The following is a 14,971-nucleotide window of genomic DNA, read 5'->3' as shown; positions in this document are numbered from 1 at the left end:
GATACGGCTTCCAGATCATGATTGAGGCCATCATCAGCCTCCGCAACCAGTTTAACCCTTTGACCTTTGACCCCAGACCAGGCCTCCTGTGTGGACAGCATAACACATCAGCGTTGACACGTCTGACATCGTGTAAATCGACAGTGATGAAACGAAATAAAACACGTTCCGCGTTCAGAGTGCAAATGTGGCTGCAGACATGTTGAATCCAACATACGAAGAAAAAAAAAAGACCCCCCACTGTGTGCACAAGGCTTCAACCCCATACAAATAGGCAAACGGGCGAGTGCGGCACCTACAAACGTATAAACATGTTGAGCAGGCTCACGGACGGGCTGCGAGTGTTTACACCGGGTATAAACTCCTCTCACTCGGCCTACTAATTGCAAACAGACCCCCAGACACAAGTCGGAGGGTATTTGTGTGTGTGTGTGTGTCTTTACGAGCAGATGGGGTTAAGTCTGCTCTTTATCCTGTTTTATTCCTTTCTGACCCGCTCACATGTGTGAGATTAAGTGCGAATACTCCCAAACGCTGCGTCTTGGGGACATGGAAGTCCAGCGTGTCCCCCGGGGTGCCGCCGTGTGATCAGCTGAGGGCCGCGTCCATAACATCATCCCACCTCCTCCCCCATTACCATCTGCACCGTTTTAAAGCTTTTACAAAAAAAAAAGACAATCCAGCTCCCCCTTTGGCATCTCCTTGCCGTTCACCGGTGCATGGCAGTGCCGCTGATTGTCCTACTATCTGGGAGGTACGCGCACGCGCGCTCACGCGAGCTCCAGCGGAGCCACGGCGCCTCCAAGCGGAGAGCCGCGCGCACTGGAGGCGCCGCGGTTGCAGCTCAGAGGAGGAGGAGGAGGAGGAGGAGGAGGAGGAGGAGGGACCAGAGCTGGTGGTGGTGGCTGGGGCTGGACCGGGCAGGACGGCGAACGCACGGATCTTGTGCGGGGAAAGCAAGCGCGCATCCAGGGCTCTATTTCCCTCCTTCTTCTCTTGTGACCCCCCCTTTTTTTTTTCTTTCTTACTTTCTTTTGCTTCTCTTCTCCCGTGGATATGAGGAGGTAATCAAACAGAGGATCTGCAGACCAAGATTTCAAGTTGTAAAGAGTTCGGGTAGGCTGCACTTTTACGCACAATTTGACTAAACTCTTTCTGTCCGTGTGTCCCTCTCTCTCTCTCTCTCCTCCCTTGTTGCATACGACTTTATTTGTGTCTCTTTATTTGCGGTCTTTTCTTTTACCTGGAAACTCACTCTGGTTCCCTTAAATCTCTTCTTTTTTTTTTTTGCAAACAAAGTTTGGAGTGGCTTCACAACTTAAGTTAGACAATCTAAGAACTGCTACCTTTATAAACCTAAGAGGATATAGACTGTTTTTTGTCACTCCGAGTCCCCCCCCCCCCCCCCCCCCCCCCCCCCCCCCCCCCCAGTGTTTCTATCTGTTATTCACCTGTGCACTGATGAGACGTTCGGAGGATCTCTACTCACTCTGAGTCGCTGCTGAGATACAGAAACATCCGCAGGAGCGACTCCTCCACATATATTCTTGTGTCCGCTAGAGGGAGCCATAGAAAAAACCGTGCGTGACATTGTGCAGGCAGGAGCTTTCGTCTTAAGAGTCTTAGATCAACTATAAATGTTATTATTGTGATACTTGTTGGCGCTTGTGATAACAATCACTGAGTTTGATCTTCTGCACCTTGATTTGAGTCTGTCTTTCTTCGCTTTGTTTCAGCTCCGTTAGGGAGTGTTATATAACTATGGGGAATGTTGGCTCGACCCTCATGATCTTCCTCCGAGGTTGTGTTGGAACTCATAGAAACTCAAGAAAATGGCTTGTTTTCCTTTTATCGTGTGCTTATTGTAAATGCCATCAGTTGGCTGTAGATGCGTCTTGCTGTTGGAGTTGCTGATAATTTTAAAAAAACCAAGCCATTATCATTTGCACTGTCCTCCACAGGCCTTTGTTTTCTGCATTAAAAGGACAAAATAGGTAATATTCTGAGGACCTCGGACCCTCTGAAGGGCCAATCCCTCAATGCAGGCTTGTGCCAACTGAGCTTTTAGAAATGCAGTGACACTGAAGACCCTGGACAAATTTCTCTCATTACAATGTCCATTGAAGCGTGAGGCTACTCTTCAAATATTTAAAAATGTGTTGTCTTTGTAAATGTGCCCAACAATTCTCTTCAGGAATACACAACACCCTGTGGTTTTTTTTTCTTTTTGGTTGAAGCGATAACCGAAAATAAAGTGGTTCAGATAAGCAGTAATCCACCATTGAATGAAACGAAACTTTACACAGTCTTAAATTCCCTCACTAAATGTTATGGCAAACGTGTTCGTCTTATGTCACCGTGCTTGAATCCTGCAATGTTGCGGTTGTACTGAACTGAGCCTCTGCAGTCTTTTTTTCTAGTCTCATTTCATTCCAGTTCAAGTTTATTGTTATCAAAAATCAAACATTGTATGGGAAATAGGAACATCAGTTCACGTCAATTCAATTTATTAATCACAGCACAAATGACAACACAGTCATCTCAAAGCACTTAAAATTCCAATAAAATTCGAAATTAATCTCACAGTGGGTTTTGTGAAGAAAAACAAGGACCCTTTCAACTGGAATAAACTTCCAGATTTGAATCTGGTGAGATTGGTTGGAAAAAATAATCACGTTTTAAAAATTACTGATTTAAAAATGGCTTTTGAATCTGATTTTTTTTTTTTTTTTTAATGTTTTTTAAGGACTATCAGACTAACCCTATGCTCCATGCAATACTTCCGACTGCCGCTAGGGACACTAGTGAGTCCCATTCGTAACACACAGGCCCAAAAGAAAGTGTGGCTGCACCCTGGAACATCCTGTAAAAGGAGGTTGGATCGGGAGGAAAATTCACTCTTGAGAATGGTTTTATAGATTTTTGTGATGTGATAGCTGTCTTATACAATATAATTTGTCTAAATGTGCATGTTTTTGTTTTTATTCATAACAATTACAATGTTTATATGTCACGAGAAAACAATAATTCCAATGTTTCATGACTTGGACAAGTTTAATCACTGGTATTACCTACTTGCTTCTTTTAGAATGAAATTGAGAAACAAAAAAAATAAGTTACTTATCAATAGACTAACACTATGTGAGAGCAATATTGATCCACACAAGATATTGCACTATACACTATTACATTACACTATATCTGAAGTGTGCTAACTCCAGCCCAGATGCCAACTGTGGCTCACTGTCTATTTCTGCTTGGCCTGCACCAACTTTTAAAGATATCTTAGCATATGGTTAAGCTTCACAGTTGGTTAAGTTTGAACAAGATGGCTCGGAGGTCAGCAACCTTTCTCAAACCGGAGCTACTTTAAGTAAATCAATGCAAGTAAGGACTCAATGAACTCCCTGAATAATTCATTTAAAATGAATGAAAAGCTGAAAACATGAAAAGCTTTGTAACAGAACAAAGAATATACAAAGGGAGATGTTGTTGGTGGTCACCAAAAACAGCAGAAGTAAGAAAAGTGCAACTGAAAGGCTTCGGCCGAGTTTTCTGAATTTGGACACCCATGTATGGTAATATTTTACCAGGCCTTTTATTTCTACTCACAATTTGATCTCAGATCTTTGTTTAGCTTTTTGAACTTGTGTACCCATGTCTGTCTGTTGGTGCCAGACAGGAGAAGAGGAAGATGCTGGGCTTGGAGGTCGTTGTCCTGTGTCTTCTTCTTGGAGCCTTGACTCACGGGCAGAAACCAGACTGCAACAGTGAGTGTTTGACCAATCTGACCTCAGAACAGCCACCATGCAGTTTAACATGCAATGAGATTGTTGAATGAAATGTTCCATATTGTTCTGTCTATTTCAACAAGATTTCTGTTTTTTTTGTTTTTTTCCCCCCTTCCAGAGCAAAATGAATGTCCCATAGACTTGTACTTCACCATAGACACATCTGAGACCATCGCCCTGCAGGAGTCGCCCCCTGGCGCTCTCGTGAACAGCATCAAGGTTCCTCATTTATAGTTCTTCGATTTAAACTTTTAAAGGAGCCCCACCGTGGTTTATTAACCGTGCCTTCGCCGTGTTATGTGTTATTGCAGGAGTTCACAGAGCAGTTCGTACAGCGTTTGAATGACGAGGAACTCAGGGGTGTCGTGCGGATCCGCTGGAACATCGGTGGACTGCACTTCTCCCAGACACAAGAAGTTTTCAGCCGCATGGCATCCAAGAGCGATTTCATCACAGTGAGTAACCCAACTCCTCTCAAACCCACGTTCATCGATGCTTTATCTTTACCCACTTTAGCCACTCGAGTGGAATTTTATTTGGGATCCCATTCTGTGTTTGTTCTATACAACTGACGAAAGAAGTGGGAAGTTGTTTTTCTTTTTTGAGAGATTTTTATGAAAATGAGCAGCCGAAAAAAAAAAAAAAAAACCTCACTTATTTATCGTGAGTGTATTGCACTCATCAAGCTGTACTGCCATGGAAAGCAAAGCGATATACTGATGTGGACAGGGTCAGCAACTAAACACGTTTGATCCACCTAATCACTAGCTGTAAACTATGTATACATCAGGTTTTTTTTCAAAACATTATCTCTCCTGTAAGTCTTCATCATTTTGCAAAAAAGAAAAAATCAGTTTTTCCATTTGTAATCCATCATCTTTGACCCCATGTCAATATATCCATGTTTCTAGGGACTCAGGAGAATCAAATACCTTGGTAAAGGCACATACATCGATTGCGCCCTGAAAGCCACGACAGAGGAGATGCTGCGCTCGCCTTCGTACCCCTCTGCCCTCCGATTCGCCGTGGTCATCACCGACGGCCACGTCACCGGGAACCCCTGCGGGGGCATTAAAGTGGCAGCGGAGGAGGCCCGTGATAAGGGCATCCGGATGTTTGTCGTGGCGGCATCGGACAACATCGAAGAGACGGGGCTGAGGGAGATCGCCAACTCTCCGGTGACCGTCTTCAGGAGGGAATTCAAGGCTGTGGAGCTGCGCCAGGGACGACTGCCTACAATCGACACGGCCACCATCGATCGCATCATCACCACAATGGTATCACCAAAAGTCTGCTCATGTAAACATGTCATACATTGCTGATTTATTCTCTTATTGACTATTTTGTTTCTATCTTTGCAGAAACATATGGCATATGTAGAGGTAAGATAGGCTTTGTTGTGACTTTGTTGTTTTTTAAAAAAACAAAAAACCATCAATTTGGCTGTTGGCTGCTCTTCTCTCTCTCCTCACCGACCTTTTCTCTTTGCACTCAGTGCTACAAAGTGTCCTGTCTGGAGACACAAGGGGTGGACGGTCCCAAAGGCCACAGAGGACAGAAAGTGAATTTCACACGCAAATATACCTTCATGGGATTTCAGACACTTGAAGACTTTCACCCTCACAGATGTTTCCTTCTTTGACTGTAGGGAGCAAAAGGAGACAATGGTGACCCAGGACCGAAGGGAGACAGAGGTCGCCCAGGAGACCCTGGTATTGAGGGTCCCATCGGTCAGCCTGGTATCAAAGTGAGAAGACGTGCTTTCACAGAGACACCATCCACTGCCTTTTAAAGACAAGATCAACGTTGTTTCTGTCAGTGTTTTGATGGCCGATTTTCCTTTGTTTGCTCTCTGTAGGGAGAATCCGGTCTAAAAGGAGAGAAGGTGAGAAAACATGTTTCTTTTGTTCTAATGAAACATATAGGTGCATACTGTGGCACTGTTTGGTCATTTGTGTTCACAAAGTGCTGATTCATCACTAACTGATCATAAACTGACCCTTGTTTTGGTTTTGTTCTTCATAGGGAGAGTATGGAACCCAGGGGAAAAAGGTAGGCAGCTGGTCTCGTGTTTCAATGTCCCAATTAATTTCTTAATTATTTCCAATGATTCGCTTTTTCTCACTTAATTTTTTATTGTTTTTTGTTTTTGTTTTTTTAATCTTAAGGGTGTGGCTGGTATCCACGGACGCAACGGAACAGATGGCCAGAAGGTAAAACCTTTTGTGATCCACTTAAGGAAATTAAACAGCAGCTATAACCAATGCTGAAACCGTAGATATTCAACGGGATTTCGATTTTCTATAATGTACGTTTATTTTGGTTTTCAGGGAAAAATTGGACGCATTGGCGCTCCAGGCTGCAAAGGAGATCCCGGCGACAGAGTGAGTCCATTTAAAAGTCAATTGGGAATCCATGCTGTTTATTGTTGTGGCCTGGTCATAATGTGTATTTGACATTTTGCAGGGTCCTGATGGTCATCCTGGTGATGTTGGCGAACGTGGTCCTCTTGGAACTGATGGAGAGAAGGTACCTTCAGCCTCACCTGTAAATACGTACACCCTCTTTTTGACCCATGGTTTAACGCTGGTTGATTGTCTATAGGGAGATCCTGGACGCCCCGGAAGGCCTGGTCCACTCGGCGGATCTGGAGATGGAGGACCGAAGGTACACACAATTCTGAAACATAGATGATGGCAGTAACAGATCAGAATGGGAAATGCCTGAGAGGTGAAAGACTTACATCTTGTATTTCTATTCTAGGGAGAGAGCGGAAGTCCTGGATCACCTGGACTTCCTGGACAGAAGGGGAACCCAGTAGGTTTCACCACCACATGCAAATTCATTAAAAGATACAAATGTTTGCTTGCATCAAAGTTGTTCATCTTCGTGTTTTTGTTTCATAGGGAACTGGCGGAGCTGCAGGAGCGAGAGGGGAGCCAGTAAGACTATCTGAGTCACTTGCAACCAAATATTGTCCAAGGTACTTTGTCCTAATATCATCTCATGGCGACAATGGTTTCTATTTGTAGGGAAGAAGGGGAGAGTACGGCCCAAAAGGTGCACCAGGACCAGACGGTGGTCCAGGAGAAAAAGTACGAGTTCAATCCACATAGTGGCAAAAGTTTGAAATGTTTCCTCCTATAACGACTTTGCACTGGTCCAAATGAATTCTCGCCAGGTGTGTTTCACCACTGCACCACTAGGGGTGTTAAAGGTGCATTTCGGATTTGTTTCAGGGTGAAAGTGGCCCAGAGGGGTTGAGAGGACTTCCAGGTGAATCGGGAAACAAAGGAACAAAGGTATTTGAAGCTCGTTTCTCTCATTGCTTGTCAACCAAATGTGCATTTTACTCTCCTGAACTTTTTTGACTCTCCTTTTGCTTTACCTTTTGTTAACTTACTCCCCAGGGAGATAATGGCTTGCCGGGACCTAGAGGAGCACCGGGGGTACCAGGAGAACCAGGAAAAAATGTAGGCTAGCATTTAGAAATTGTGTCAAATAATGCCTTCAAGAGACATGGCCTTGTCGAGCTCAATTCAGCACTGTTTGTGTTGCAGGGCACCAGAGGGGATCCTGGTGATGCCGGACCAAGGGGTGAGTCTGGATCAACTGGACCAAAGGTTTGTCTATGTTTCTATACCAAAGAACTCCTTGGAACGTTGTCAGGAATTTAGCTGAAAATCTTTATCTTGTCTGCCACTTTTTTTCAGGGAGACGCTGGAAGACCTGGCTTTAGCTACCCTGGACCAAGAGGACCTTCGGTAACATACACATGGACTCACGTCGCTTGTATCTTCTCGCCAGACTTGCTCACATGAAGCTGATGTAAATGTTCTGTGCTTGCCGTGCAGGGCGATCGAGGAGGGAAGGGTAACCGTGGACCCCGGGGGAGCAGAGGCGACTGTGGCCAAAAGGGTGAACCTGGAAATAAGGGAACTCCGGGAGAGTCTGTAAGCTCCACGTCAGATGTTCATTATCTTTTAAGGAGAAGATGTGCATGTAGTTACACGTTTGCAATTATTTTGCTTTTACCAGGGCGAGCCGGGACCTGGCGGCGAACCTGGATTGAGGGGACCAAGAGGCGAGCCTGGGCGTGAAGTAAGTAATGACAAACTTCGGGCATAGGTGGCAAAAATACCTTTTAGCCCCCTATGCCATCGCCATTCGGCAGTCAAACCCTTGACAAATTGAGGAGGTAGGGATGTGATTTATTGTGTTCTCCTGTTCGACAGGGAGATCCCGGCCCTGAGGGAGATCCTGGTCTCACTGTGAGTGGGTTTTTTTTTTTCTTCTAATTTCCAGGTTTTAACAAATCGACAAAAACAGAGAGGAAGTGATGAATATCATGTTTCATTTTTCGTCTCTTCCTTCAGGAATGTGATGTCATGAACTACGTCAGAGAGACATGTGGCTGCTGTGGTGAGTGTCATTGCTGCTGACCTGACAGCACCGTGCTCCATAGCCACCGCAGATTGTCACAATCTGTGCTTTCCTTCCCTCCAGACTGTGAGAAGCGCTGTGGCGCCCAGGATATTGTGTTTGTTATTGACAGCTCAGAGTCAGTGGGTCTCACCAACTTCACACTGGAGAAAAATTTTGTCATCAACACCATCAACAGACTGGGATCGTTTGCCAAAGACCCTCAGTCAGAGTCGGGTAGGTGCATCTGTTCAAATAGCATTGTGCCAAAACGGTAAAACATTCCTGCTGACCCGAGCTTGTCACTCGTCGTTTTCAGGGACCAGGGTCGGAGTTGTTCAGTACAGTCACAGTGGGACCTTCCAGGCCATCCGGCTCAACGACTCCAAGATTGACTCATTGTCTGCATTCAAGGTCTCAGTTAAACACCAACAGACACAAACATCAAAGTTTGCTTTCAGGATGCAGAACAGACTGTCTGCACATGTAATGCAGACTGAAGTAACGACAATAACATCTAATAATAACATATAATGACAATAACATAAAATAACATGTGACAATCACATAAAATAATAGTTAAAAGTCCCTCTTTAAATATACATACAAACTGTGCATAAAGGATACGGTCCACTACTTTTTTAACTATGTACATTATAAAGAGACAATTAACTGAACAAGTTACATGTTAATCGTAACTTATTCAGCCATTGTCTGACAGACATCATAAACGTTTGGCAAACACTTGTGACAAATATATTTAGAACCACATATCTCATTTTTGTAAAGCATAATCACATGTTTGTTTAGCTATAATAATACACCGACATTTATTAATGGGAAATGATCTTGTAACAGGAATACCTCACGACATCGTGTGAGAGTTAGTTATATTATTTCTCATAATGTACAGTAATCTATAGACATGTGAAAATTGACCAATAGTATTGCAGATAATATTCTCTTCTCCATGTATGCTCAGTATTTAGACAAAATTTCTTGGAGAGATCAAATTTCAAAGCCCCTGTAATTGAATTTCTTCTTTTATTCACATTCTGATCCCTTTGTATTGTAATTTGATGGGACTTGTCATTTATTCAACGCGGTGACATTCACGTTCTGCCTTCTCGACTGTTCAGGATGCCGTGAAGCGTTTAGAATGGATCGCCGGTGGAACATTCACTCCATCTGCTCTGAAATACGCCTACGACCACCTGATCCGGGACAGCCGCAGAGCCAAAGCTCACGTCACTGTCGTCGTCATCACCGACGGACGCTTCGACCCCAGAGACGACGACAAGCTGCTCACCTACCTTTGCGGGTTCGGCTTGTGGATTGGCATTTTATGGCGTCGACCACCTCAGGGAAAACGACTGATCTCGTTCCTTGTTTTTCGTGTGCGGTGCATGCAAACAGCGACCCCACCATTGATGTGAGCGCCATCGGCATCGGAGACATGTTTGCGCAAATTGAGGAGAACGAGAGTCTAAAGAGCATCGCCTGCCAGAAGGAGGGTCGAGTGATGGGCATGAGGCGCTTCGCAGACCTCGTGGCAGAAGAGTTCATTGACAAAATCGAGACGGTGCTCTGCCCAGGTAAACATACCAACGTCAAGCACGTACAGCACGTCTGTTACAAAGACATGAGGAAGTTATTGTGTTTATTTTTCACTGACCGTGCGTTTCTATTTTTACTTTAGAACCTGTCATCATATGTCCGGATCTTCCATGTAAAACAGGTGAGATATTAGATCGACATGTATGTGATTTCCTTTTCCTTCACTTGCTTTTAAATGTAACTCTTTATTTTGTCATGTGTCAACCTCCTTTTTAATGGGTCAATATACTTTGAATTGGTGGAGACAGCATAGTGTCCATGGACACCAGGTTCTAAGAGTGGTCAGTACAAACAAGATCTAAAAATGTGTATTTGGGATTTCCTTTGATAACAGTTTTTTTGTTGAGATTGAAAACTAGTATATTTTGAGTTTATCTTCTTATGTAATCACCCTGAGCCCCAATAGTATCTTTTCTTTTTTTTTCTTTTGCGTTCACGGCCCATAGTGGACTCGATACACTCATTCATGTCCTCTCCTAATCACAAACATTAAAGCTCATGTGGCATTCATTCAGTTTGAAATACGTCAACACGCACAACCCAGCTGTCTGAGTTACTCACATAAGCCAAATGTGTTGTCATGCGCAGCTAAATTTGATCCCCAACAAATGTGCTTTTCATTGTCGTTTGAATAGAATGCTACAGTGCCAAAGCATTCGTGTGAACTTTTTAGAGAGGCTTGAACATCATACACTGGGTAGGGAAGTTACCGGACGTAACAGGAAACTGCTTTTTCATTTTGTCCTGTCTGCTGGATGTATGTGCCAAAAATGTTAATCGATGAGCCCCCTATCATGCACGATGAGTATGCATGAATGACAAGCTTGACCCTACTGGGGAGAAAATATATGGAAAATACAAAAAGGACAGAGTCATTAAGCAACGATAAAAATGCATTACATTGAAATGTAACGTGATTACAGTCAAATCGGCTGCTTGATAACACGTTGCAACCAACACTGATCATAACTGGCTGTGTTGATGCTCGTGTCTGTGGGACCTCGCCCACTATGTCGTTCCGCCCACTTGTTGCAGGAGGGGGCACCGCTGTGGGGCAAATCCCACACCCCTGGAAGCCACTGTCCGAGGAAAGCAGCCCCCCCTTGGTCCCCACCTCTTTGACGGGTGTGGCCAGCCTGCTGAATGGCCTGAGCGAGCAGCAGTATGGGGTTGGCGTTGCAACCATGGCGTACACAGCCCAGAGAGCCAAGCTCGCCCAGGGAGCGGACAGGCAGCAGTGGACCCAACTGTTCATCGACTCCTTCAAATATGTCTATGGAGACATTATGGGAGACCCCGGGAAAGCCATAGGACTCTGCTAATGCCAATATTCTAACGACGCTACCTCGCTAATGGATAATAAGCTCAGTGCTGGATATGGTTTATCTTGAAATTGTGGGCATTTTTAATGCTGCAAGTGCAATACCCACCACAGCTGATGCAAAAAGAAATGCATGACGTGCAGCAGTTTTTACTCATAAGCTTTTAAAGTGTAGTTACTGTATAGATGAGCTATAGTATATATATATATATTTATACTCTCGGATAGTAGATGGAAGTATTGAATGTCACATGTCTTTAAATTTAGTGGTGAAACACATTCCATACAAATGGAAAACCGCTTTCATTTGTGTGTCAGAGGCACATTTGTCTGGATCCATTCATGGTGGTTTTGTACAGTGGCTCTTTCACAAAGCCTAATTTCCACTGTGAATCACAAGCTTGCTGAATCACTCTGATTACTTTTTTTTTGTTGTTGTTGCTGTTTTGCACATCTCCATGGTTATAGCCTTTACTTTTTTTTTTTTCCTTGTGAATGACTCATGCTGGGGAAAGGCTATTACATGTGGAAAATATCTGGTTTTACACATACATATCAGAGCATACTGTATATGAGTCAGTAGTTTATGTTTTTTTCGGTGGTTTAATTCATGGACTTGGCACTGACAATGAACGAGCTATTGTATGTTGTGCCAATCACCAGTGCATGTTTTTTTTGGGGCGGGTTTTTTTGCATGTGGCTCAGTTTGGAACGTAGGACATCGTGGAAAGTGCCAAGAGAGTGGCTTTGTCCAAATGTTAGTGTAGTGTGTCAGCTCAGTGACTGCAAGTTGCTGTTGTGAATTGTTGTTTTTCATAAAATGAAATGTATTCATTATGTTTATACTGCCTCAAGAGAATAAAACTGGATATTGAAAAAAAAAAAGACACAAAACGAAACATCGCAGTGCTTTATTAATACAGCCAACCCTGGTGTGAGTAGTTATAGAAGAAATCAAACAGCTGGACTGTGGCTGGCATGTATAGAGTTACTGCACATTATTGGACATTTCGACTTTCATTTCCCTTTGACTTCTACACATCTGTTGTCCAGCTGTTGCTCACTGAACAATATGTTGTGTTCCAGAGCCCGCTGTGGCGAGCTGTGTTCAGCGGCCGGTGGATGTGGTGTTCCTGCTGGACGGTTCTGAGAGGATGGGGCTGGAGAACCACCGCAGAGCCAAGGAGTTCGTCGAGAACGTGGCCCGTCGCCTCATCCTGGCCAACGGCCCGTCCGACGAGAGGAATGCCCGCCTGGCTCTGCTGCAGTACGGCAGTTCCACGGAGCAGAAAGTGGAGTTCCCGCTCACCCATGAGATCAACGTGATCTCCGACTCGCTGGCGACCGTGACCTACATGGATTCCTCTTCTGCTCTGGGCAGCGCCATCATCCACGGCGTCAACAATCTGGTGTTTCAGGTAATAAAAGTGTACACTTCACATATGTGCAATTATTACGCGCAGCCAAAGTCAGTAACAACTATGTAGTAACGTCTATTAGTTTTAAGACACTAAAACGGGAGTTACAACTGAAGTAAAGGGATAAATCCATCAATCATTAACTTGGGGGGGATAATCTCCTTCACCACCTGACCCACAGCCTCGAAATCAAACATGCTGTGTTGTGTTTTGCAGGGTAATGGCCGGGGCGCACGCCGCAATGCTGAGGTGTCATTTGTCTTCATCACTGATGGCATCACGGCCAGCGAGCAGCTGGATGAGGGCGTGGAGGCCATGAAGAGAGCGGGCGGCGTCCCCACCGTGATCGCGATGGGAAGCGACACCGACGACGAGGTGCTGCGCAAGATCACGCTAGGAGACACGTCGGCCATTTTCAAAGGAGGCAACTACATGATGCTGAACAAAGCCTCGTTCTTCGATCGTTTCATCCGCTGGATATGCTAATGAGGAACTGTACAGCTCTACAACATAGAGTTAGAATCAGATCAGTAGAATGAAAGAAGGAAGGTACCAGCTCCTTCTGTGTACATCTAAACACACACATCGAGAACACCACTGTGGTCTTTATCAATACTGGATGTAAGGCACTGAGATGGCGACATATCCTGTAGGTGAAGAGTCAACATGAAAGTCGAGACACAAACACACTCATACACACAAACGCATACAACACATTTTAGAAGGTAGTTGTTTTCATTCATTGTGATCAGCATTTCCAACAAAGACACTCATACGTATCCCAAAGGAGGAAGTATATGATTATTGAATGTGTACCAAACAAACTGTAGGAGTTATTTTTTTTGTATTGATTCTCTCTCTCTCTCTCTCTCTCTCTCTCTCTCTCTCTCTCTCTCTCTCTCTCTCTCTCTCTCTCTCTCTCTCTCTCTCCACTAAGTCAGTATTTACATTAAAGGTGCTAATTTACCAAAAAAAAAAAAAAAAGGACAAAGCCATTTGTCAGGTTCTGAAAGCTTTCTACATTGTGTTTTGCTGTAATTACTGTAGTTTCTTCAGGGCATAAAAACATGTACATATGTCATATCCACATACACAGAATTACCCCCCCCCCCAAAAAAAATAAATTTTCTTCAGCTTCACACGAATCACACAAAGACACAAACATATGCTCAAGCTAACTACTCCCGCACACAAACATGAAAACATCAAGTCTGCATTCATGAAGTCCAGATCAAGCCGAATGTTGTGACCCCAACCTTTTTTTTTTTTAAAGCGAGTTAATTGCTGCAGTGACCATAACAACCTAGAGGTGATTGAAAGGCGACATTGCAGGAATATTGCACAGCTGACTCGCTTCACAACCAATAAAGTCCAGCTTCCCACCACCATGTGTTTTGATTGTTCATTTCACACCCATACCACCACTGTCCACCTCATAATGAACATTACCGACACTGAAATGCACTCAATAAAAATATATACTTTTTTTTTTCATACGTCAGTAAACAAGCAATAAAAGTACAAGTTGCCTGCTATTTGAAATTATTTTAACTTTGTTTTTCTTGGTGAGGGTCTCATATGTAAATAGAGGTATGCACACAGACACACTCACACTAGATAACTTTAGAAAATATTGTCTGACTAGATTCATCATTGTTTATCAGTCACAAAACAGCTCAATCCTTTGACCACACATAAAGCTGCTTTGAATACCTGTTATACCCAGTTTAGCCTTCTATGGTATGTTTCATACAGCCAAGCAGGAAAAAATGTGTTTTTAACTGAAGGTTTTTTCATGGTTTTCTTTGCCAGTTGTCAACATTATACTATTGTGGAACAAACGGCACATGAACATGTGGAAGAGTCATCATATAATTCTTCATATTTTAAATATATTACCATAGAAATCATAACCTTTTCCACACAAATAAACAATAAACTGATGTAAAATGGGTTTTATATTTACTGCCTAATTCAAATTCATGCTTCCTGTCAATCCACTGTGCCTTAATTCACGTGATGCAATTTTTTGTGATGTTGCTGCTAAATGCTCCATGAAGTGCAAAATTTCCAGTGTTGAAGCACAAGTGGGTGACACATTTAGTGCACTACACTTTCATTGTACCCGTTATACCCATACATCTGGGATATCTGCACCCGCCCTTTTCTCCACCCAAAATGCCCAGTGGCCCGTGTTGTTCTGACACACAAGCGTTGATCTTTTCATGCTCTCTTTGTGCATGCATGGGTTTTCCCCTAGGCACTCTGGATTCTGACCACAGTCCACAGTTAACGGGTGGCCCTAAATTAGCTGGAGGTGTGAATGTGAGTATGTATAGTTGTTTGTCTTTCTGTGTTTACTCTGTGATCGACTGGCAGCCTGTCCAGGGTGTGCGCTGTCC

At 43.8% G+C, this 14,971-nt stretch overlaps 1 protein-coding gene and 1 long non-coding RNA gene across 3 annotated transcripts; one reads left to right on the top strand and one right to left on the bottom strand.

Moving 5' to 3' along the window:
- Positions 1 to 915: 915 nt before the first annotated feature.
- Positions 916 to 13,954, top strand: col6a2 (collagen, type VI, alpha 2). 2 transcript variants are annotated; one of them, XM_080503332.1, is made up of 32 exons: positions 919 to 1,116; positions 3,679 to 3,770; positions 3,910 to 4,010; positions 4,103 to 4,246; positions 4,703 to 5,068; positions 5,153 to 5,173; positions 5,287 to 5,352; positions 5,440 to 5,538; positions 5,650 to 5,676; positions 5,817 to 5,843; positions 5,960 to 6,004; positions 6,122 to 6,175; positions 6,258 to 6,320; positions 6,396 to 6,458; positions 6,555 to 6,608; positions 6,698 to 6,733; positions 6,824 to 6,886; positions 7,031 to 7,093; positions 7,202 to 7,264; positions 7,352 to 7,414; positions 7,505 to 7,555; positions 7,646 to 7,744; positions 7,830 to 7,892; positions 8,027 to 8,062; positions 8,168 to 8,213; positions 8,298 to 8,450; positions 8,533 to 8,627; positions 9,353 to 9,534; positions 9,630 to 9,808; positions 9,913 to 9,951; positions 12,238 to 12,569; positions 12,786 to 13,954. In XM_080503332.1, exons 2-32 carry the CDS (start codon positions 3,695 to 3,697, stop codon positions 13,053 to 13,055), a joined length of 3,039 nt encoding a protein of 1,012 aa, XP_080359458.1. In that variant the 5' UTR covers positions 919 to 1,116; positions 3,679 to 3,694; the 3' UTR covers positions 13,056 to 13,954. The 2 variants fall into 2 exon arrangements, with proteins under 2 accessions (XP_080359459.1, XP_080359458.1); XM_080503333.1 differs by lacking the exons at positions 12,238 to 12,569; positions 12,786 to 13,954 and adding an exon at positions 10,866 to 12,176 and having other exon boundaries at positions 916 to 1,116.
- LOC308135379 lies at positions 13,421 to 14,413 on the bottom strand. Its single transcript, XR_013936790.1, has 2 exons — positions 13,503 to 14,413; positions 13,421 to 13,468 (listed from the first exon to the last, which is right to left on the bottom strand). It is a non-coding gene; the product is annotated as an uncharacterized lncRNA (long non-coding RNA).
- Positions 14,414 to 14,971: the final 558 nt, after the last annotated feature.

Source organism: Blennius ocellaris (genome assembly GCF_963422515.1).
Source record: "Blennius ocellaris genome assembly, chromosome: 10".
Classification (NCBI taxonomy): Eukaryota; Metazoa; Chordata; class Actinopteri; order Blenniiformes; family Blenniidae; genus Blennius; species Blennius ocellaris.
This window is presented reverse-complemented; position numbering and strand designations above follow the sequence as displayed.

Coding starts and splice junctions, on each gene's coding strand:
- col6a2 (XM_080503332.1), top strand. CDS start 3,695: ATGCTGGGCTTGGAGGTCGTTGTCCTGTGTCTTCTTCTTGGAGCCTTG. Junction 8,063..8,167: donor AGGGAGATCCTGGTCTCACT/GTGAGTGGGTTT, acceptor CTCTTCCTTCAG/GAATGTGATGTCATGAACTA. Junction 9,809..9,912: donor CGAGACGGTGCTCTGCCCAG/GTAAACATACCA, acceptor TTTTTACTTTAG/AACCTGTCATCATATGTCCG.